Raw genomic sequence first — 24,865 nt, 5'->3', positions numbered from 1 at the left:
TCATTGTGTGGTATGTGGTTGCTGGTGAGTATTTGCTTCAGGTTAGGGTGCTGTCTGTAAGCGAGGACTGGCCTGTCTCCCAAGATCTGTGAGAGTGATGGGTCATCCTTCAGGATAGGTTGTAGATCCTTGATGATGCGCTGGAGAGGTTTAAGGTGGGGGCTGAAGGTGATGGCTAGTGGTGTTCCGTTATTTTCTTTGTTGGGCCTGTCCTGGAGTAGGTGACTTCTGGGTACTTTTTTGGCTCTATCAAACTGTTTCTTCACTTCCGCAGGTGGGTATTGTAGTTGTAAGAATGCTTGATAGAGATCTTGTAGGTGTTTGTCTCTGTCTGAGGGGTTGGAGCAAATGCGGTTGTATCGTAGAGCTTGGCTATAGATAATGGATCGTGTGATGTGGTCTGGATGAAAGCTGGAAGCATGTAGGTAAGTATAGCGGTCAGTTGGTTCCCGGTATAGGGTGGTTTTATGTGGCCATCGCTTATTAGCACTGTAGTGTCCAGGAAGTGGATCTCTTGTGTGGACTGGTCCAGGCTGAGGTTGATGATGGGATGGAAGTTGTTGAAATCATGGTGGAATTCCTCAAGGGCTTCTTTTCCATGGGTCCAGATGATGAAGATGTCATCAATGTAGCATAAGTAGAGTAGGGGTTCTAGGGGACGAAAGCTGAGGAATCGTTCTAAGTCAACCATAAAAATGTTGGCATACTTGTGGGGCCGTGCGGGTACCCATAGCAGTGCTGCTGACTTGAAGGTATACATTGTCCCCAAATGTGAAATAGTTATGGGTGAGGACAAAGTCACAAAGTTCAGCCACCAGATTTGCCGTGACATTATCGGGGATACTGTTCCTGACAGCTTGTAGTCCATCTTTGTGTGGAATGTTGGTGTAGAGGGCTTCTACCTCGATAGTGGCCAGGATGGTGTTTAAGGCACTACTGTTTTACATGAACTCCTAACCTTTAGAGTAGAAAAGAGTCAACATTTATTTAAACACTTAGGGTCAGATTTGTCACTTACTTGCTTTTGGGGGAATGAAGGGGATGGAAAATGCTGAAAACAAAAATAAAACAAATGAACAGAGACCAAAAGCAATTACAGAAGCTTTATTAACATAAAAATTCATATCCGAGATGGAAGTCCTTGCAAAACTGTCCATAGGGCAGTAGGTTTGCAAGAGTACCAGAATGCTAAGTAGTCAATAGAAAGAATGGAAAGCAGCTGTAATTAAGATTATGGTAATTAGATCTTATGCTTCAGGTTGTGAGTTTATTATTACAGCTGTCTGTGAAGAATGGTTTACATCATGTACAACATTGCACAATTGGTTAGGTGTATTGAGGTTTTTTTGCACTTTTTTTTACTTGCCTATGAAGCATCAAGTATTGGCCACTGCCACAGGCAAGATGCTGTATTTGATATAATCCAGTATTGTAAATCCTATAAGATAGATGAATGAACTTTCAATAGCAATTTTGTTCAGAAAATTGCTGTTGAAAGTTTATTCACCTACCATATATCCTCTCTTCAGGGTTTGTATTGGTGTTATGGACACATAATGTGTCGTCTTTGCGCAGAGAATAGCCTGCAGTATGTTTGAATACACAGAAACATTAGGCAATTGTATGTGACACTCCACCAACTGATATTAACTTACTGGTTCTATTCTGCAATACCAAGAAGCTAAACCTTCATTGTGCTCTTAATAAGAGCTACTTATGCTGTACAGTGTCACAGTGAGCACTTGCCTAGTTGTACCTTTATTTTTTCATTAATAAAACAGTCCCTCACAAAATGGCAGTCCACAAAGCATTCTTTCAACCATTTTTCCCCTTCATCATATTAAATAAGGGAAGATTTTTTAATTAATATTGATCTTTTGCTTAATTTTTGCCCATTAAATGTAAATGAAAGTCCAGCTGATAATGTGAAATATTGCTTGAAGATCTGAGCTCAGGTGGAGTGGTCTGCTCTGTTAATATAGTTATTAAACCAAACAAATCATGTGGAGTTGGCTTTAGAGTATTATGTTGGAGTTTGGGTTGTTTTTTATAAAGGTTTCTAGAAATCTTTTGTTTTAGACCACTAAGAGTAGGTTTAGTTTCCCCTGCAACATACTGCATCTTTAAAACATGCTTCCCCTTGTGTACTGGGATTTGTTCCAGTATCACCATGCTTCTGTGGCTGTGCCTGTAGTGTGAGAAGGAGGGCACCTTTTGAGCCCTGGGTCCTGCCCATGACTAGGTCAGAATGGCAGTGGGGGATGGGCACTTTTGCTTAGTCACTTCTGCGCTCTGCTATTCAGGGATAGAGGAGGTTGCAGTGGTAGTCCACTCTAAGAGTCTGTGTCATAGCTCGCATCTCGTGTCCTCATCTTGCAAGGCCTGTGTTAATGTCCCAATCCCTGGAGCTTTTTAGTATTGCCACCCTCTCTTGTGTTACACTTTTGGGGCAAGTGTTTCGAGTATTTCAGTCTTGGGTGTGTTTCCAGTACATGGCACATTAGTCTCCCCTTCTGTGGAGGGTTGGGGGATTTTCATCACCTGACTTTGCTCTTGATTATAACTGAATGGAAGGTTTAACAACTTGATCCTAGTTTATGATGGCTTGCTCTAAAATAGTTCCTGAGGTAGAGCTCCCATTTATGTGTGGCTTCTGCTGGCAGGTTCTCCTTTGCTAGATTCTTATTTCTTCCTTGCTTTTGGAGGCAGGTGCATGCCACACAGCTCTTCTTATCCAACACTATTGGGGAGGGGATGTGGCATGCATTCCCATGTTGTTTTGCCCTCTATGATCTTGTCTACACTAGAGGATTTTGGCCTGCTAACCAGTGTGAGGATCTCCTACCATGCAAGTAACAATCTACACACACACACTTGCTACCAATGGAACACAGGTGATCACACCGCTGTGTAAGTTGCACTTGCTGTGAGCAAGGTTAACTCAAGTACAGACCTCAAGTTCTGGCATAGCAGCTGCGATGGGCAATTACTCCATCTTCCACTGCGCCTCTCTGGTAAAATTTCTGTTCTATTGGTCTGGGTCAAGTTTTTTCTGCAAGTCCCTCACTTGTACTGAATGAGCTGCTGCACCCACTTTAGATCTCATGGCACACACGTTCTCACTAGCATCCACTTCTTTGCGATTGCTACATTTGCCAAGCTGCTTTTGGGGCATTTCTCAGAAGAAGCCATCATATGAGCATATCTACTGACTGGTCTGATGCAGATGACACAGGACGCTTGTGAACCACAAGGATGGTGAAGTGATAGTATCTGCTGAACTCTGTTGTGACCAGGTGTAAAAGCATTTTGCGCAGGAGCTTATTACTTGTTCCATGGGACAGTGCCAGGAGAAGATAAAGAGTCTGAAGCTGCAGTGCAACAATTCGTGGGGTGCCAGTAGACCTTCCAGGCAGGGAAGAAAATCTGCCTCACTTTTAGCCCTTTGGAGCGGAGTTCCTTTTTGACAGCACCAAGGCACCCAGCAGCGTGCTGTGGGAGGAAGAGGAGGAGGACACCATCATCCAGGCCTAGAATCAGAGTGAGGGCCAGAACATGTCTGCGACTGTGCTGGGGCCTCAAGGCCTCTTGATTGAGACAAGTTCCAGAGACAGCAGCCAAGTGGGTTTGGGAGGATGTGATGCTCAGGAAATAAGGGGACCTCCACACAAGGTATGTTGCTGCTGCTGTTTTTACTGCTTTGGGCTTTATCTGCATGCTTGATGGCTGGGTTCATCTGAGCGCTGCTATAACTGTCTTGAAATGGGTAGCTGCAGTCTCTTCTGAGGGAGGAAGGAACCCTTCCACTTGCTGTGTTGTGGTAGCAAAAATGGCAGCTCCATACCCCTTCCTCCAGTGAATGCTGCCAGAGTCAGGAGCCCTCTCCATATGCCCCACGCACAACACCCCATTTGTCAGCTACACTTGCTGTTCAAAGTAAGGATACAAGTACTTGGCAAATTCTGCATAATTGTTTGAGAGCCATGCCACAAGACCAGTCTCAACAGGATGACCAAGCAGGGAAAGCTAAAAAATAAAGTTACAGAAACACAAATATATTAAAAATGGCAAAACGGAATGCTTTCAGAAAGCTACATGATGGGGACTATGGCTTGGTCCACATGCTGCTTTTGGGTAAGAGGACATAAAGCATTTATCTGTTTCCAACTACATTTGATGTTGTCTTTCTATCACATACATGGGACACAAGCCTAAGCTATTATCAGGTAGCAACCTGCTTTAAAGCAGCTATAGGCCAGAGCAGTGAAAGCATGGCTCTGTCAAGATACGGCCTGTCAGATACTGGTGTAATTTAGCCCAAAGTTTCCCAAATGTTCTAAAAAAATATTCTGGGAAGGACAGTGCTGTAGACATTCATCCTTAATTCAGTTCCCAAACTCCCTGACCCTCCTATAAAGTCGCTTCACTTTCTTCAGCTCCATTCACATCCTATGTTACCAGTTGAGAAAATAAGTACAGCAAATATATCAGCCTCTCTTCTCCCTGCCACCTTACGCTCACCTTAATAGCAATTCCTTTACTTTGCTACAACTTTGCTACAATCTAGTGCAGAGGGTCTTTCCATGAATCTTGCAGTCTGCAGTAAGTAACCCAGTGTTAATCTCACTGTACTGCAATGTACATCCTTTACCTACTACCGGGAACACAGTCAAACTCCTTCCAGCTAACCCAAAATTTCATCGGGGAACAAAAATAAATAAATTTTAGGGAGATGATCATTACCATCTCTAATCCTAGCACAGGGTGTCTTCCTTGGAGGCTTTGGAATTCCAAAGTGAACTTAAAAAACGTTGCTTGTATTGCATTCTTGGTATTGTAAGGGGTCTAGTCTGTTAATGTGCATATTAACCATTTCCTTATATTTCATTTTAGGAACCACCACTGCATCCAGGCCACAACTGGGAAATGCTAGCTCTCAACATAAGCGGAGTGTGATCAGACATCTGGCAACACAAGAGGCAGATTGCTTGACAAATCTTCGTGTCAACAGGTGAAAAATGAGAGAGATGAATTGTTTCTTTACCTTCAGGGAAACATGGAAAGGGACAGTGATAGAACTTACTAAATGCAGCCAAGAAACAGAAGTGTGAGGAGGACAAACTAAATTGCTTTTTTGAATTCCAAGATGAATAGGGAAGAGAACTGAGAAGTCATGACTTAAAATTATCATGACAGGAAAATGAGGCTGGAAGCACAAGTGTTCCAGAGGTTGCTCTTCAGGGAGTACATGTAGAGCCCGAAAGCAAAGTGTATGATGTGTCCTTCCACAGGTCCCTGTGCGTGGACACCAGCTCCTCAAGACAGTGCTATGGTATGGGACAGTAGCAGTATTTATAGAACTTGCCTCCTGGTCATTTTCATGGTACTCAACCCCTGCCTATTGTCAGGAAAAAGAGAACAGGAGCAGGTTCATTCTCTGTTCATATTGTGTCCAATAACTAACTGTGTTGGGGGTTGTGGCTAATTGTATTGGATGCTTACTGCAGCAGGCCTGCATGTTTTGTGTTTTAATAAACATGGTTTTCAGGATTTCTTTCTCTTAAATTTCATTAAGAAAAATGTTTTAAGCTTGAAACATTACCGTATTAAATCCTTCTGGGCACCTCTCTCCTTTACCATTTCCCACACCCAAAATCTTAAAAATGTATCCTTATATTAGCAACTACCTCAGGTCAAATCCACCACTGCTGCATTGTTGGGGTCAGCTTTTGAGACAGCAGCTAAAAGCTCTCCTTACTTCTTTAGAAGTTTTGCAGCCACTGCTGCTTCTCCAAAGTCTTGAACAACTCTATCCACCAGTCTGTGGTGATGGTCTTGTCCCAAATGTAGCACTTGGTTGACAAAATTCTCTTTTAAGTCACTCCTGGAGTCACTTAGGCTAGGATGAGGATGGCTCAAGCTTCTCTCTCGACAAACAAGTTGCCCCCATGTTTTCCATGCACTGCTCATCTAAGTTTCCACTGGAACATCCCCTGCTGCCTCTCCTGGACCACATGTAATGTCTGGCCATTAATTTTCATGGCCTCCAGCAGAAAATTCTCCCTGGGCAAATAATGAGCTCTGTCCATTCAGCCTGACCACCATTTTGAAAATATTTTGCAGAAATGGCTGTGTTTCCCAGGGAGATATGGAAGTTGGACCACCTTATTCCACGACTCCCTTGGGTTCAAAGAAGCCTTTCCAAATCTCTCACAACCCATTACTTTAGGGAGCTATGCTGGTGACTGTGGGATAGGTACCCAGATGGCATTGTGCCTGCACTGTTGACTGGCATGCTGTGTGTGGGCATGGGGCAGGTCTGCAGAGAAGCAAGGTGCATTGCACAGTTGTCATTTACATTGATGTAATGTCACTAGTTCAGTTAAAAGTGGCATAATACATGTTTTATTTAGGAGAAACGGAAAGAGAATCTAGCTGAGCATATCCTTTGTGTGGTCTGTGCTCCATGGTTGGGGAGTTTGGTTTGAAGGAAAATGGTGATTTGGTTTTTATTTTAATTACAAAATAGTCTGCATGGCTCAGCAGTTCAGACCGTGGGGCTGTAAATTGCAGCACGTAGGAGCATGCTGCACTGCACCATGTAGACCCTACAAGTGCAAACTAACCAGTACCTAGATCTCATTAATATAGTCCAGTTTTTTTATTAAAATAAAAACATATGACACAAGCTGCTTCCTGTGTAGCTTGTTTGCTTTTTGCTAAGTTGGAAGAGAGAGAGTTTTTCTCCATAGAAGATTTTTCAGTTGATCACTGTTAACCACTTAATACTACACAAACCATTTTTTGTTTTGAAACAAACCCTCTTCTTTTGAAAGTAAAATCATTAGTGAGTTGATGCACATGCCATCTTTGTCCCGATTCTTATGCAAGTCAGAATGGTTATTTAACACAAACATCAGCCCTTTTGTCTTTCCAGTTTCTTTGTGCTGTTGAAAAGCAACAAAAAATAGTTTTACTTTTGTACTACAATGATCTATGGAAATTGTAGTTGTGGTTGTATGATCAAGCTTCTTGTAGAAGAAGTAATGCTGGTTTAATTAACACACACATGCTGCCGTATGTTTTATTACATTTTACCTCCATGCCATCACTCATGTACATAATGTTCAGCTAATTTGTATTATAGTAGCATATAGAAGCCTGACCAAGAATGGCACCCCATTGTGCTAGTCACTATACAAATACATTTCAGAAGAAAGCTCTGCCCCAAAGAGCTCGCAGTTTAAATGGATATGACAAAAGGTGGGAATCCAAACAGATACAGAAGTGTGATGCTCACAGACAGCAGAGGAGTGGCAGAGATGAGACTAGAACCCAAGTCTTCCGAGTTCAAGTCCAGTACTCTATCCACTGGACTGCCCTGCCTCTCAAAATTATTTACCATTACTATTACATACGTTATTAATCCTGGTCCACAGGTCTAACGTGTAATAAATAAATTCCTTCCATGTATTTGGATCTTACGCTTATATTCTGTAGCAGTTTTCATGAGACTGTTTTAAGATAATACTATTGTACAAAGTGCTTAGTGTTGCACTTATGTATTTATAATTCAACATTTTTAATGTGTGTTAAAAAGCTTAAGCATGTAGCAGCCTCATAAGAATATTGGAAGTATGTTGTAATGCTCACTGCTGTGGTTTTTTTAGTATCTGTGGAAAAAAAAGGTTGTCAGTGAGATTTTAATTTAATGGAGGAATAGCAGTTAGACTTCTTTAATTTGGCTAGCAGAATAGGGTAAGCGAAGGGACAAAGATTTATGAATTTCACTAAATTTATGGTGATGTGAAATGAATTGGTGATACAGCATAAATCTATCTGTTTCATCTTTTCCAATTTAGAATCCATAGTCATGGTGTGGACTCATTATTTATTTTGCGTAATAGATTTTCTTCAGCATGGCATAGATCCTGTTTTTCATATGTCAGACCAGAAAAATTCCATAGCCTAACATTTCTGATCCATAATGTGTGAAATTTCAAAGGTTATGTTTCATGATAGAAGTTTCAGAATGTAGACTTTACATTTATAGCACAAAGTAGCAATCCAAGATGATGTTGCCTGATGCAACCAAGTGTTACATAGCTGTGTTGTTAATAACTGATTTTTTAACATTCTCCGCATGTCATGCGTTTAATCTCAAATAGAAGTGTTTTTCGGTATTAATTCTTTATCTGTGTGCTGCACTGTTTCTTTATGAATTGTAGAGATGTAAAAAAATCACTCAGATTTCAGAGCAGTGTAAGGTACAAACACAAAACTTGACGATTTGATCTTCTGGGTTTGGAGAGGAATTTACACCATCTTTAGGGTGTGTGGTTTTTCTTCTCCCCAGTTACTGTTTGGTTTGATATCATTTTCTTTTATTCCTCCCCTTAAGGGAGGCTTTTTTCAGTTGTTAACAGGGAGAACAGCCATTTTCCCACCTGGGTCAGAGTCTTTCCCACCTTAAAATCAGTTAAATATAATTGGCCTGTATTTTAGGAAATACCACGAAACCTCCAGTGCATTGCTGCTCTCTAGTGGGGGCAAAAAAAAAAGCAAGCTTTCCTTCGTGACTACTTAATGGAAATCAGTTGGGAATTAGAATTCTACAGTTAGTAAAGTAGGCTGTTTATCAAGTAATTTGTGTTCTCTTTTGGACTCTGCCTTTTACAGCCTTTTATCCTAATTAATCTTAGGATACAAGATTCTTCTCATATCCTACAGTAGTCTTGTATCCTAAAATTGATACCCCTCAGGTTAGGTGTATGCAGGTAGAGTCTCCACCTTGCAAGAGTATGCACACACTTCTTTAGTCCAAACTTATTCTTTCTGGAATTGGGTTTTATTGGTTACTAGAATAACAATATAAACATAAACCTCTGACTGAGATGTCTTCCTAATCTTGTCTCTTCCTACGTTTTTCTTGCAAAAACCTCTCAGTGCTAGACCTCAGCTCCCACTGCCCAAAGGGCCTTAAATCTAGGGTGGAAGTGACAAGCTCCGTCTGTCGTGATGAGTCAGCAGGGATTAGCATCCCCCAGCAAACAGGGTGGGCTGACAAAAATCCCAGACGTTGCTTTACAATAGATATCAATTTTAAATTATTCAGTTTTTTTCCATATCTTTCCTTTGGGAGGTTGGAGGAAGGACAGGCATGGATTGAGTTAGTAGTTTTACATTTTTTCCTCGCTGGAAACCATATTCTTCATTGATACTTTTATAACTAACTAAAGTAAAAATACAATGCACATGTAGCTTTATAGCTTTCATTATCCTAGGGCCCAGTCCTGCACGTATCCACGTGTACGGACCCTTATTTCAATTCCTCCACCGGGACTCCAGGTGGGGCTCCAGACACAAGGAAAGATCCATGCATGGCAATAAGTTTCCAGGATCATTCCCATAGTTAGCTGCTTGATTGTTAAATAGAAGACCATGGGTCTCAAAACAAATAAATTATGAAAATTTAAATTAAAAATAAATCTGAGTGACAAAGAGAAGCGTAACTTTGTATTCGATGCCCAGATACATTGGTTCTGGGTTCATTAGAAAATGCCTACGTTAGATCGAAATAGACTAAAACTTCTTGTGGATGGAGAATGCCCCATCTCTTACTTTCCCCCATGAAACTGATTCATCAGAAAGCAAATATGCCTCTGTTGCATTTTCTGTGTAATATATAGGAAAATACTGGTTTCCATCAGGTGCTGATGACAAGGTTGAAGTCCATGGTGGAGGTGAGTGAGAGTGCTCCCGAATGGCTATGCTCAGTCTTGATAGGGGGTGGACTCTGGTCACGGGCACCGGCTCAACTTCACTTTAGGGGTCTCCCCATAGGAGATTGCAGGTTTATAATCTCCTCTCCCTGCAGTTCAACACGTATATGAAGCTGCTAAGGGAGTTAATAAAGAGAGATGGGTTTTGGTTACGTTATGGTTATGTATGCTGACTGATATCACACAATTTTGCTTCCTTTTCAATTAATCCTTTATTGACTTTTTTTTTTAAATTTACTATCTAAATGACATTGTTATTTGGGTAAGTGACATCTGGGTTTAATTTTAGCCAGGCAATACTATGGATTGAGGGAAATGTTTCAAGACAGTTTTTGGCACTGTGTACATTCTGGTATGGCTGGTGAGGTGAGGTGTGAAATTTGGGGTTGGTCTTGACTTGCGCTGACCTTTGGGATAACCTCATGTGGATCTGAGCAGCTTCTCTCTTTTGTTTGATTTCCAGATGTTTTATTTTGGTGTGTATTACATGGTGCTTAGATGCCTTTGGATAAGCACCCTATTAATACATTAATGAAATAGTTTAACTATATTTTTATGTGGCTGAATGTATTTTATAGTGTATTATTTAAATGCAATAGATATTGTTTAGGATTTTGGAATTGTTTTACCTATGTGAAATATTTTATGAATGTACTACAGATGAATTACAGAATTAATTTCAGAAATCCAGGCACTGATGTTTAGTATGAATAATCCCTTTAGTCCTTCCAAACATGTCCTCTATTTGAGTACCATCTAAAAAACCAAAACACAAATCAGAGAGGAAAAGAAGAGTGCAATATTTAGATTGCAGAAGATTAGAGAAGATCAGTATTGAAGTCCAGTCCATTCTGACTTGTTCCAAACTTTCAATTCTTGTAAATATCTTAACTGGCAAAAGTTCGTATTCATATATTTTTAAGACCTTTGACTCTCATGTCTTTTTCTGTATAAAATAATCTGGCAGATATTCACTGTTTCTAAACTTTTTATATTTTTGTATTACATTATTAACCCCTGTGGTTGATCCATTTATGAAACACAAAGCACTCCCATTTGTAGAGATTTATTCTTGTCTCATTTTCCCCTGGATTTGCCAGAACACCATCATGTTCGTGTTCTGAAGGTTAATGCCCAAAGTCAAGCAGACAGAAGCCAAGTGCTGCAAGGTTTCCAAGATTAGGACTGATTCCCTTCACAGAAATAAATGATTCCTGCCATGTTCAGTGATTTTGTGCAGCACTACTCACGGCTGAGTGAGTGCATCAATACTGTAGTCCTTACATGCTGTACATACTGATGACACTCTGTGTTAACTTGATTGACTGAGCAGTATACTGGAGAGGATGCACCTGCAAGAGATGTGCAGACACACACATTTTTATTCTGGTTTCAAAACATTTATTTTACATTTATTTTCCTTGGATGTCTTAGTTTCAAATTCCATGGGTTATCATGTTGTGCTGCTAAGGTAGAGCAAACAGTTATGTGCTTCTTTGTTGTCAAAACTGTATTGGAAAATGATCTAAGGTGCATCTTCTTTATCTTAAAAACCAAAAGCCTCATTTTATGCTTTTAAAAGAAAATGACATAAAGGGGACTAGTGTGAAGTCTGAAAAATCAGTAACTATGTAAAATACAGTTATCTTAGGAGGTTCAATTTAATGATAGGCAAATGTCTCATGTAATCCACTTAAAAGCAGTATTTTTGTTGCATTTTTATGTTTTGTTATTTTTATAGGCTTTAAGACAACAGCAGAAAAGAAGAAATGGAGTCTCAATGATGGTTAACAAGACTGTTCCTCGTGTTGTTTTGACACCATTAAAGGTGTCTGATGAGCAGTCGGATTCACCTTCAGGTAAATAGCTAAAGGACTGTGTGAAATATTAGTTCTAGTCACAAAGCCTTCCTCTGAATGAATCTGTAGCATACAAAATGTAGAATTGCTGCAAATAATGATATTTCCACATAGTAGTTTTGTATAACTTCTTTATTTCCTTACCAAATCTAGTGAGTCAAAGATGGAGGGTTTGTTCTTTGTTTTATTATTAAAAAACTGAAAGTACATAATCAACTGACAATTGATAGCAGAATCAGCTTTAAGGGAATGCAAAGTAACATTTCTGTTTGTCTGTGGAACTCTAATGGAAGACCACATGCTAGCATTCAACGCCATCAAAAAACAACTCCTCTGTGAGTATGAATTTGTGTCTCAGTTCTCCATTGCAATACCAGAGATCCTTGCATTAGCTTTTTTGTTCTGGCAACATTCTTATCACCACGGTGCAACCCTGACCTTTAGTTCTGGTTGTTAGCCGCTTCATTTTAAAAGGATCCTACAGAGATGTACATCCACATTTATAACAGATCGATGATCGTATTTTTGAGGTACACCTCTTTTTGTAAAAGTTACTTTGCAAAGAAATGATTTTTTTTCTCCTTTGATTGCTTTATTACTCCATAATATGGAGCTTAATTATTTTTAAAGATATTTCTTGAGTATCATAGCAGAGCGCTATTTATATTGGATTAGTGAACATCTTGACTGACTGCAGTGTTCAGCAAACTTTAGTTTTCACAACTTACTTGATTTACTGAACTTTTCCTTCCATTTCCTCCAGTGCTCAGGAATCAAATTGTGGCCAAAAAGGTATATTACCTTTCAGCAAGTATCAGATAAATTAGATGTTGCTCTTGATTTAAAAAAAAAAACAACCCTTATTTTTGTTTTTGTTTTGAAGGAGGAATAAAGTGCATCCCTGTAATGTGTTTCTGGTTTTTTTAAGGATCTGAATCAAAAAATGGTGAAGCAGACAGTTCTGATAAAGAAATGAAACATGGGCAAAAATCTCCAACTGGAAAACAAACAAGTCAGCACTTAAAGAGATTAAAAAAGTCTGGTTTAGGTGAGTACGACTTGGGATGTCTAAAGTATTTTATTTGTTACTATAATACTGAAGTTTTTATAAATCGTGTAATCTCCCTTTAGAGAGTTCCTTTTGTCACTGTAATATGCTGATGCTGTTATCAATGCAAAAGCAGGCTCTTCCCCAGTAGCATACCTCCTTTGATGGCTACCTCATCCCTGTGAATTCCGCAGGGTTGCCTTCATATAGGAATCTTTTTCCTAGCATGCCTTTCTGCAACTGGCCATTTAAATTTGACAGAGCGAAGTAGTTGCATTTTGGCCTCCAAAGAGGCCATTTTGTAACTAGCTACTGCTTTTTGCATTACCCTCTTTACTAGCTGGAAAGTATTCTTATCTTCTGTTATGTTTTCTCCCAATCTTCTCTTTCTTATTCCCGAAGAGAATGGCACATTCTTTCTTCTTGTCAGGAGAAAACCTGTTAGTTCAATAACATTTTCATATTCCATCCCATAATGAGACACAGTACCCTCATTTTTATGTTGATTTTAGGACTCATGCATTATTTTGAAGCTAAATGGCTGTAGTGCTAAATACCAAATATTTTCATATTGTTCAATTTAGAGGATGATGATCTGTAATTAATGTAAAATCTTGTCCTAAGAGGAGATAAAGTAACCTTTCAAAAGCCAGACATTCCTATTCTGTTGTGGAGTGTTTCTGTCTCTGAAGAACAGTTTTCTGTTCACATACAGAATAGGGTGTTCCATTTCTTCAAATTCTTGGCTCAGCTCTGCTCCTATCCCCAGTTTAGAAGCAACTGTTTGCAAAATAAATGGTTTTTCAAAGACTGGGCTACGTAAAATGGGGTAATAACATAACTGTTTCTTTATCTCCACAAAGGATTGTTCACATTCAGCAGTCTGAGTCCTTTTGACATGTATTTGGTGAGATCTGTTAGTGGAGCAGCCATCTCAGAAGTTAGGAATAAACTTTCTGTAGTAGCTGGCTAACCTTTTAAAGGATTTAAGTTTTCCTTTGGTGGTAAGAACCTTGGTCTCCTTTAGTGTCCTTACTTTGTCTTGTTTTAGTTTTATGAATCCATTTTCTGAGAAAAGACAAAAAAAACCCACAGGATATTTTATTTCTTTGTTTGCTAAACACATGTCTTCATATTGATTACTATAAGTAATTCTTAGGCTATGTCTACACTACCGTGGTAAGTCGACCTACGCCATGCAACTCCAGCTACTTTAATAACATAGCTGGAGTTGACATACTTTAGGTTGAGTCACCGTGGGGTCTACACCGCGGGGAGTCAATGGGAGAAACTCTCCCGTTGACTTACCTTACTCTTCTCAACGGGGGTAGAGTACAGGGGTCAACTGGAGAGTGATCTGCTGTCAATTTGGCAGGTCTTCACTAGACCCGCTAAATCGACCGCCGGTGCATTGATCTCAGAGCGTCGATCCCGGCTGTAGAGTAGATGTAGCCTTAGACTGTTGCTCTTAGGTGTACCAGATAGTTCACCCAAGTCTTGCTAAATAACAGCCCATCATCGAGTTATGTGACTCAGTTTCATACATTGTCTTTCAGCAGACTATCCATCAATCTTTAATTAAAAAGTGGCTGGTGGGCCATATAGACCAAATGGTATTGTTGTTAAATAAAAAAAAATCCCTAGGGTGTAGGAACTTCTGTTTTACAATGGGATGCTGGGTTTAGAGGGATCTTTCAGTAATTTTTGTCTAGATGTAGGGTTGAGAGAGATTTTCCATGTCCATTTTCTCCAGTGTTTTGTCAACTCCTGGCATTGGATAGTTATCAAATGTAGAGATAGCATTAATTTTTCTGAAATCTATACAGAACCTAATTCCCCTATCTTTTGGGGGCACAGTAACCACTGGGGAATGCCATGGGCTTCTGGAGGTTTCAGGAACCTTTAATTTGAGCATGTTTTCTTTTTCTTCCTCTGCCAAAGGTTTCATCCATTCAGATATACGCTTGAATCTTTGTCTTATGGGTTTATGGCCCTCGATATCTATTGTGTGAGTAAGTATCAGTGTGTTCTGGGGTACTAGTAAAATAATTGCTATATACCTTTAAGAGTAGGTCCAAATCCCAATGCTGTGCCTGGTTCAATTCCAGACATTGCTTAACTATCTGAATTCCCAGAGACTCTCACGATCTCCCATATTTCTTCTATTGTACTCTCTGATTTACTTGTGGTATACCCTGCAAGAAAACCCTTCTGACCAATTTGGGGTTCATTCCACCCTTTTGAATAAATTCACAGAATATATTTTTGCCCTTGCTTACCAGCTGTGGTAATTGCATAATATACAGGACTTACCAGTCTCATGACTACATGGTCCTTGCCATTTTACTACTAATTTAGTCTCACTGCTGTGGAGCAGAAGCAAAACTTTTTCACCTGGTTTATATTTAATTCCCTTGCCCCTGTTATCATACCATGTCTTCTGATTTATTGGGACTTGTGTTAGTTTCTCCTTTGCCAGCTCAATAAACTGAGTGAGTTTCTCTCATCTTTGGGGTGTATTCTATAATTGCAGGGCTCTATTTTTTATCTGACCTCAGTTTCCAGTTCTCTGATAGCTATGGGTCCCCTAGGTTGATGGTCATAAAATAATTCAAAAGGTGGCTGCCCGAGGTACCTCTCTATAAGCAAAGAAGACATGTATTGTCTCATCTCAGTGTTTGGCATCCTCCTGAACACATTTTTAAGCATGGTTTTTTTTCACGGTTTCATTAGAATATTCTACCGGCACTTTATTCTGGGGATGATATGTTGTGTTGTTAAAGCAATTACAACTACTAATTCATATGGTCTCTGCAGTAATACTGAATTGAAGTTGATCGCAGGGTGAAGGAGCCAACACAACATGTGTATGCCCCAGATCTGTGAAGATGAAACCGGATTTTTTGAAAGCTTCTTGGGCTATTTGCAATTTCAAGACATCACACCCTCTGTCCACTTCAGAAACTTTCATTCTAGAGGAGATACTATGGTAGCAACTCCGCAGTATAAAACTCATTTTTAGTTTTAGGAGCACCTTTTCCCTTTCCATGAGCTTTTTCCATCAAAGGGGAAGATATTAGTGGGGGAGAACAATTTTTCTCCAATTTGCACCTAAAACGTGAGGACAGGTGCATCCTACGTTGTTAAAAGAAAGGACTGTAAACATGCGTTTAAATCATATACATCATACTTACTCGTATTACACTTGGGAATTATGTTTTTTCTGCATGTATAGTTAGTGGGTGGAACAGATGGTGAAGGCAATTTAATGTAATGCACTCATTAAAATGAGCACTTCTTCCACATGATTGTCCTTCATAACAGGGGATTCAATGGTTTTAATGGAGTTTTTGCTGTATTGAAATGCAGGATGTTCGAAGCATATGTTGTATAAGGTTACATGATGCTGAAGACAGACTAACCCTTATCTCATTCAGTCAGTGTTGCTTGTTGAAAAATAACAAGAAATTGCAGGAAATTTAGGGGAGGCTGTGAATTTCTCTATTCATTCAAAGCGGAAAACTATAGAATTTGCAAATTGGCTGCAAACTTTTCTTTGGACACTATCATAGCTTTTCAGCAGAGACCAAACAATAAGGCTCTTAAGAAATCCAGAAAAATCAAATTGTAGTACTTGTATTCATATTACTCTTCATACTGAGTAACATTCAACAAGTCTCTTAAGGTCTCTTTGCCCAAGTTTCCCGATCTGTAAAATAGGGATAATCTACCCTCCTTTACAAATCACTTGGAGATCCTCAGATGAAAGGCCCTGTATAAGTGCTGAGTATTCTCAATATTAACAATAATGACAAAAAAATTTCAGGGGACTCCCTCAGAACTTGGGCATGACTCACCTTGTTGCTTGGGTGTGATCTTGCTGAAGCATCGCTTTGCAGGACTTTTGAAATATTAAAAGTCCAAGCAAACAAGAATCTCAGATGGTTTGCCTCAGCAGTTTCTGTCTTGAGCACTTCTACTTAACCTTCTGGGTATAAATCTATTCTTTTTTAATCTCGCCTAGAACTTGCATGTTCTTTTGGACTTGCTGGGACTGGTCAGCTAATTAATTTAATGAGTCTTCTTGTCCCATTTGACAGATTCTTAGTGGGTTAGTCTGCAGTTGCAGTATGCTATTTACATCTTTTAGATTTTATGAAAATTCAGAAAAATATGAATTTATTTGCACAAAATTAATATATCACTAATAAATTAGACAGTCTCTCCTCTGTGATCACATATGTCTCAAGTTGTGATAATGCACGAAGGGTTTTTGAAGAGAGAATAAGAACACAGAAGAGTGGTAATATATAGAAAAAGCAAATGAATATGATAGGTGTACAACAGTGTGCTGCACGTATAGGAGCACAAATAAAAACTTCACTCTGTGTAATAAAGTTTCACCCACTTGAGCCTGTTCAGGCAGCCACATATGTTCTAACAAACATTCAGTCTTGTGTGAACTAATTTTGCTTAGCAGTAGATGCTTAAAAATATGTTGATGAAATGACAGGAAAATTTACTTGTTCAGCTAAATCAAGATTTCCTGACTTCTAGTTCAAGAAGGAGAATATTGGTCATGGTGTAACTGGAACATGGATGCTGTGAAAGGTGAGGAAGTGAACATTGGGATGTATAAAAGGAAGCTCCTAGAATCCAGGAGAAAGCTATATTCCCCATCACAAAGCTCTGTTTTATTGGACTGCACTATACTATATAAAATATAAATAACTTTTGAGAAAAATTATTGTTCCGGTTCCCTCTGTTATCTGTGGTAAAGGTAAATGTGTTGTTTATTTACTCCAGGACATTTGAAATGGACCAAAGCTGAGGATATTGACATAGAAACACCAGGATCTATTCTAGTGAACACTAACCTGAGGGCTTTAATAAACAAACACACCTTTGCTTCCTTACCTCAGCATTTTCAACAATACCTTCTGCTTTTGCTTCCAGAAGTAGACAGGCAGGTAAGTAGAAACATAAAACATTTGCTTCCTTACTAATAAAACTTTTTGTGTTTTGAATATTTACGAAGTCTGACTTGATTCCACTCAAAGTCATTATAGAATGAAACTTGTAAAATAATTGTTTTTCTTAGCTATTCTGCATCAGAGAGTTTTAATTAACATTCACTTGTGTCCAGATCATATCCTGCCTCCCTGCTGCCTCCACTTCTCTGACCTCCCTGAAACCCAAACCACTCAATTACAACCTGTCCAAAATGCAGCCGGTCAGATTACCTTCCTAACCCGTTGAATACCTTTACTTGCTCCCCTTTGCCTTCTTAACAAGCTTAAACTTCTTGTCTTTCAAGGACCTACACAATTTCACCCCACATCTCATTTTTTGCTATGTTCCCCTCAGCCTCTGCACTCTGCCAACATTATCAGCCTCAATGCTTAATTTGTTTCCTTCTCTCACTCCTATCTCCATGCCTTCTTCCACACTTCAGCCCATTTTGGAACAAATTCTCAGTTCCAGTGCACCAGGCCTCCATCCTCTCACCTCATTCATATCCCTATTAAAAGACTCACTTCTTGCATGAGCCCCACCAGTGCTCACTTCGTCCAGTCAAACACCCGCTTCACGGGAGATAATGGGCATGGGAGGAGAAGATAAATCTTTCAAGTTATTAGTTCAGGTTTCCCAACGTGTGTTGTCCTCTCTGTATCTGTCCTTTAGACTGTAAGCTCCTTGGGGTAGAGGAGCCTCTCTGTGTCTTCTCCAGCATATTGTTAGCAGTTAGAACAATAGTAATTTAGGCTCCAGTTTAGCTAGGTACTTAAACACTTGCCTAATTTAAGCAAACGTATAGTCCCATTGACTTCAATGGGACTAGGCATGTACTTAACTTTAGTTACATGCTTAAGTACTTTGCTAAATCAGGTCCTTATGTTGTATGCAAATAGTCAGTGAGTTACATTTCCTCTCTGTTCTCAGTCCACAAAGGATTTGAGTCTGTTACAGCCCCAGCTACAGAGCCTGGCTCTTAGGTCAAATTGTTGTGACTCATGGCTTTAGCTCTTGAGGTTCTTGGCTCGTTCTTCAGTTTTTGTGAAAATGGCAGATGCCACAAAAATGCAACAGAAAGATATATAGAGAACAATATAAGCAATTGATTGACTCAACATCTTAACAAAGTATATACTATATTTTAAGGACTATTCAAACTATACGCTTTGTCAACAGAGAGTATTTGAAGTCGAACATTAAAAGCTAGATCTGCATCAGAAGTTATGTAGAATTATTTATTGTCATTCTCCTCAGATGCACTTAAAATGGCTATCAACAAAATTAAAAAGGACAGTTTTTCATCAGGCCGAAAAACAGCTAGATTTAAATTTGTGATGCAGTTAAAATTTTATTGATAGTTTTCAGTTATCTAACAGCTTTCAGTTAGTGATTCAGAAGAGATAAGATTGTCTGTTAGATACGATCCTATTTCCTATCCAATTCAGTTGGAGCTAAACATTCACACTTCAATTTGTAAAACTACTGGCATTATTTACAATTCTCCTAACGTAAAGATTATAAAAAGATAGGGACCACAGTGCTGGGTTACTGCCTTACCTTCATGTAAGATAATGTATTCAGTAAAAACTGCACTCATGTTCAGTACCATGGAAAATCGATTCTTTTTTGAGTTTTGCACAGCTTTTGGCATGAAAAACAAGACTGTTTGCTAAATTAGATATAAATTACTAAGATTTTTTTCAAAACCATTTCCTTCTCATTCTTCTTTCAATAAACTTTGATATAATACATACGAGTGCAACAAGCACAGTACCACAAAACTAAACCCAATTCCTCCATGGCCAAGAAAAGTCGTTACTAAAAGAATACGCCTCCAGCCTCATACTCTTGCAGCAGTATTTTTTCTTTCATCTCATGTTTTCCCCGTGCCTCTTTCTGTCTTTCATGGGTCTGAACAGAAACCCAGGTTCTCTTTTTTATGTGCTTTTGGAAAGCAGGGGTGGTGCACATGTTTGGGAATCGTGGGCAGATTTGGTGGCTGGAAGAATGATCATTTCAGGGTTTCTTGTCTCTTGGAGGATGGAAGTTCTGGAGGCCTGTCCCTGACCTTTACTTTACAGAGGTTGTAATATCAAATGTGGGTGTTTCCTGATGTGATGTCTGAAAAGGTGTCCCATAAGGCATCCTTCTGGCTGCAACAGGAGTGGACTGATCAATGTAATGACACTCTCTCACATCTGCGTGTTTGGGAGGAGTGTTGGGCATTGATACACCGCCTACTGGCGGGAAGGAGTGAGACACAGGGCCTGTCAGGTTTCTAATTTCCTAATCTCTCCTGCTAAGGCAGGCTAGACTTCTCTTGGCAGGCTCTTTTCCACTCCCTGTAGCAGCAAGGCTTTTTTGAGCTGAGCTCTCTCTGTGTTTGTACAGGCCCTGCTCTTGTCTCAATCTTCTCCAACCCCAGAACCAGGAAGGGTATGTCTGTACTTCAAGCTGAATGGGTATAAGTATAGCTATCTCAATCATAGCTAGAGTGGGTACATCTCCTCAAATCACAATTTACCCCTCCAGCTCGAAGTGTGGACATACTCAGTAAATACCAGGGAAGGTATTCCCTTATCCCACCCTCCGCCAGGGAGCAAGAGGGAAAGGGATTTTGAGAGGCCTGGAAAGACATAGTCTGAGAGTGTTCATGTGTCATTGTTTCAGAGGGCCACTTGCTACCAGGAGCAGAAAAGCTAGAGTGGCCCTACCTGTCTCCAGGGGAAGTGGGAAAATGGAGCCCTGGCAGCCACTTGAGCAGTATCTCTTGCTGTCCTCATCCCTCATATACACCTAATTTCACCAGTCTCTCTTGGCAGCTTTGTTATTTGGGGGTAGGAAAACTTTAGTGCCCAGTGACCATGTCAGCCAAGCAAATGCCTGCCCATCTCTGGGAACACCTGTACACTTACTTGCTAATGCCGGAGAAATCCAAACTCCACAGATTTTTTTCCACAACTTTTTGTCTGATAATTACTACATGCAATTACTCTCAGAAATTTTTTTCCCCTCCTTATACTATTGTGCAATCAATAGTTGGCTGGTGTCCTCCCCAAAGATGACTGCATTTCAGCAGTGCTGTATGGATATACTATATGAAGTGCTGTGATGAAAGATGCTATGTAAATGTAATATATCAATACTATTTGTCTTCATGTATGGTGATCAATGAAATATAGTGTTGAGTAAGTGCAGACTCAATTACACTTTATTACTGCTCCAGATAGAACAACTGTATGATGAATGGTCAATTGTCATTTCTGTCATAAACCCCATTTTTCTACGTTATATAACTCCACCTTCTTAAATGGCATTGGGCTGAAACTTGTCATGCATTTGTTTATACAAATCCAAACATTTTTAGCAACCATTACTTAAGTGAGTTGCCTTTTTTAGTTAAGCAAAGAAAAAACCCCAAATTAACTCAAGGTTTAATTGTGTTTATATCAACCTCTTGTCCAAAAAAGGCTTAGGACCAAATCTTGCACTTTAGAATAGATGTTCTCAATATGGAGATGAGCTGGTGTGGAGGAGTCGCAACCATCCCACCCCTCCCATGTTGCTAAATGGGAGCAGAGGCTTAGGGGCATGGGTCCTTACATGAAAAAGGTTGAACACCACAACTCTATTGTTGTGTGTACTCTTTCCTATTCTCACTGGAATTTTGCCTGAGTAAAGATTGTATGATTGTTCCCTACATTTTAAAATAATTTTCTCCTTAACATCCAGAATGTTTGTTAGAAAAATATCTATGTGTGAATGCCATCTGCTATTCACAACTTACATGTTTGAACAGTTCCAAGTTGCATGTTGATTAGATTTTATTTCAGCAGTAAAGATGCTCATACAGCATTCTTTGTGTTCAAAATATCATGAAAAGAATTTGGAAGTAGAGCTGGGTGGAAAAAGGTATTTCCGTTGCCCAGAGGGTTTTGATATTTTGAAATTTGTTTTTTCTATGATTTGGCAGGCGGGGGGCACAAATATTTTGAGGTTTTCTGTGAAAGGGAATGGAGCCCTGGCTCTGGGGCAATCTGCCTGGTGGGCTGCCCCAGAGCCTTGGTCCCAGAAAACATTTGTGTCCCTGACATATTGTCAGCGTCCTTGGCAAATTGCTTGGGAGTAGGGAACCTGGTAGCTCTGGGACCCCATAGTCTGCATGGTGGGGCTCCCAGGGCTTCTGGGCTGTTGAAAATTTTATAGTGAATTGCTTGACCACATTTTGGTTTGTTATGAAATATACTCAAGGGATCTAATAGCCAATGTTAGTCAGGTTATTAATATGGTACAGGAAAAAGGTATATGCTACCAGACTCCAAGGAGCTGTTCCCTGCAGCAATGTTGTATGCACCTCACACAGAAGGTGTGCTCCCCCCAGTTACACATTTGATGGTATTATTTATATGATTTTACAAATTACACATCTTTTAACACATCACTAAAATGCAACCCATGAGTTCCTTCCTTATCTTTGTTTTGGATACTAGCATTCCATGTACTGGTCAGTGAAGGTAGAGCAAATGTATCTTGATTTTTGACAAGTTTCTTATCTGCTTATGCCAAATGCTTAGTTTAGCAGATGTAAGGAATTATGGGATACTTAGCATAAGTGAACAAGATTATTGTATGAGCCAGTTTAAGCTGTATCACTGTTACATTATTTGTGCTTACTGCTTAATGCATACCTGTGTGTGTGTGTGTGTGTGTGTGTATAATAAAATATGTATTCTCTCTTTCTCTCTCTCTCATATATATGAGAGAGAATAATACATATTATTATGATACATATTTGTATGCTTGCCAGCATATATTAGTCAACAGATCTTATCAGCTCCAGAGAATTTAAGGCAAAAATGTGCAATAGCAAATGGCCTAGCAAAAATTAAGTCTCCCCTTAGCAACACTCATTTTATATAACTGAAATATAAATCTCTTGGTTTGAATTCAGGTCACCTTTACCGTTTGCAGCAAGAGGTAGGTAGTAAGGCAAAAAATTCGACATTTAAATACTATTAGGAAAATACATGAATAATGTAATAATTCACGAGAGCATGTGACTATTTAAGGTTCATAAAAACAAATCCTTGATACTAGACACTGCATAATGTCTCCTCTTAAACCAAAAAATTATTGAATCAAGACCTTCCTCAAGCACTTTTGTTTGTAGATCAGTGACACCAGAACTGAAGCCTGTCTTGGGGGTCAGTGCCAGTAATATTGATCTAAGACACTGTAACATCCTGTCATGTTCAGGTCAACTTTACCTAGAGAATATTTTGTTTCTGTTTCACATCATTGACCTACTCGATTGGGTTAATGTTGGTACTTCACATGTAGAGCAAGTCTCCATGCTAAAACTCCTTTTGAATTCTTTATTGAAAAAATGTGCAGAGCATTTTTTAAATGAAATAAGTTTGATTTCATATATTCCTTTCAAATAGGCAAAGTGATTTAGGGACCAGCCCACCTACAAAACTTCATTTTGAAAAACTCTTTGCTTTTGCTTTGCTCATAACAAATGAACATCTATAAAAGTAACTTCCTTTTTTTAAGCCTGTTTTTTCTGCTGAAATTACCTGTGCTTAGGTTGAGATACTCAAGTACTTTCGCAGTGTTGAGAGAAGGTGATGTATAGTACATATCAGCTACAATATTTGAGCAGAACAGGATGAGATAAAGATGGTTTGGCAGCTCTCACTCTGTCAGCTTGTTTTTGTCATTTTTATTAATACGTTAATACTGTTTTAACATATAGCCCTGCTATATTAGGAGCGAGCAAGTTCAGCTTCTTTTTCACACTGCGTTTTTTAGTAGTACAACCCATCAATTTGATGGCTTTCTTTGCAGCATCTCTATTTCAGGCAAAGGCTTTGACATTTTCTGCAGTGCCTCACTAACCTTTCTGTGTTATGACATCTTTCTATTCAGAATTCATCCTTTGTGTTGTATTGTTTTCACATGATTCATTTTACATTTTTCTCTGTGGAATTATTGTATAACAGATATCTTACCCCAGACACATTCCCAATTCATATTTGTTTTTAGCTGGTTGTACCAATGCGCTCTCTCTCTCTCTTTTTTTTTTTTTTAATTGTTCTTTTTCAATTTTTTATCATTGGGTAGGTACTGAGCTTTCTGTTGTTCATTATAATTGCTCATGCAATTGTTTACCCATTCAAGAACTACACTAAAATAATTTTAAAGTTGTGATAGAAACACACAAGCTAGAAGGAAAAATGGATAGTACAGGGTGAAGTGTGCCATATGTCTTGTGTACCTAGGCACAACTGGGCACATTAAAAAGCCATTAAAATGGCACCCCATTGTGTCAGTAATTGAACGTCATATGGTATATTTCTTTCCTTAACTGATTTTTACCTTTGATTTTATTGGTTAGTGTAAAAAGATGAGCATTTTTTCACGGTTCTTTATGGTACAATTTAGTTTCATAGTTCATGATTCATGTACAATTTCTGAAGTCACAGCAGTTACAAATGTGGAAAAATTCAGTTTTGTATGGGTGTGTTTCTTCATTAATTTTATGGCACATTTTCAAAAACATGTACGTTGAAAGTCAGTTGACAGATCAATGGGACTTAGGCTCTTAAATGCCTATGCCACTTTTGAAAATGTGAATTAGGTTCCTAAGTCAAGTGGGCACTTTTGAAATGTTTATCTTTACCCTACAGAACGATGTAGTGGCTGCCTTAAAATTTAATTTGCTGATCCAGTGGTCCTAATCTCAGTACATACATATCTCTCAATAGCTATTGAAGTTAATCTCTTGATAGTGATTTCATACCTGATGGCTTTTCAGTGCTCACAGTATTTTGACAAATTTCATATTTCCAACTTGCTCGGATCACTGTTAAGTGACATGGTGGAAAATATACCCATGCCCTGTCTAAACTAGTCTTCCCACTATTGCTCCCCGTAGTGAAGTTGCGCTAGTAGCAGAGCAACTGTGAGAGATTTCTCAAAACCATGCTAATGTATTAAAAAAAAAAAAAAGTATGTACGTGAATGGAAAGACTATAGGAGTTGGCTCAAGCTCTTAACTGGGACGATTGTCAAGTTCAGTGCATTTCAGTTCAGATAAACAATGTGTTAATGGCACTCTTGCTGCTTGCTTGCTTGGTTCCAGTAGAGCCCCAGTC

General features: G+C 39.1%; 1 protein-coding gene across 14 annotated transcripts in view; it reads left to right on the top strand.

Moving 5' to 3' along the window:
* ASXL3 (ASXL transcriptional regulator 3) overlaps positions 1 to 24,865 on the top strand; it is a 152,630-nt gene that overhangs the window by 79,615 nt on the left and 48,150 nt on the right. For 10 of the 14 annotated variants that reach the window (XM_037892671.2, XM_037892673.2, XM_037892677.2 and 7 more), the window contains 3 exons: positions 11,524 to 11,641; positions 12,570 to 12,689; positions 17,496 to 17,659. In XM_037892671.2, coding sequence (XP_037748599.1) covers positions 11,524 to 11,641; positions 12,570 to 12,689; positions 17,496 to 17,659 — 402 coding nt within the window. Of the gene's footprint in view, positions 1 to 4,893; positions 5,012 to 11,523; positions 11,642 to 12,569; positions 12,690 to 14,630; positions 14,702 to 17,246; positions 17,301 to 17,495; positions 17,660 to 24,865 lie in introns of those variants that run through there. The other 4 variants (XM_037892678.2, XM_037892679.1, XM_037892680.1 and 1 more) reach the window with 4 other exon arrangements.

This window comes from Chelonia mydas, chromosome 2 (assembly GCF_015237465.2).
Source record: "Chelonia mydas isolate rCheMyd1 chromosome 2, rCheMyd1.pri.v2, whole genome shotgun sequence".
Classification (NCBI taxonomy): Eukaryota; Metazoa; Chordata; order Testudines; family Cheloniidae; genus Chelonia; species Chelonia mydas.
Note: the sequence above shows the minus strand (reverse complement) of the source record. Positions and strands in the feature narration are given on the sequence as shown.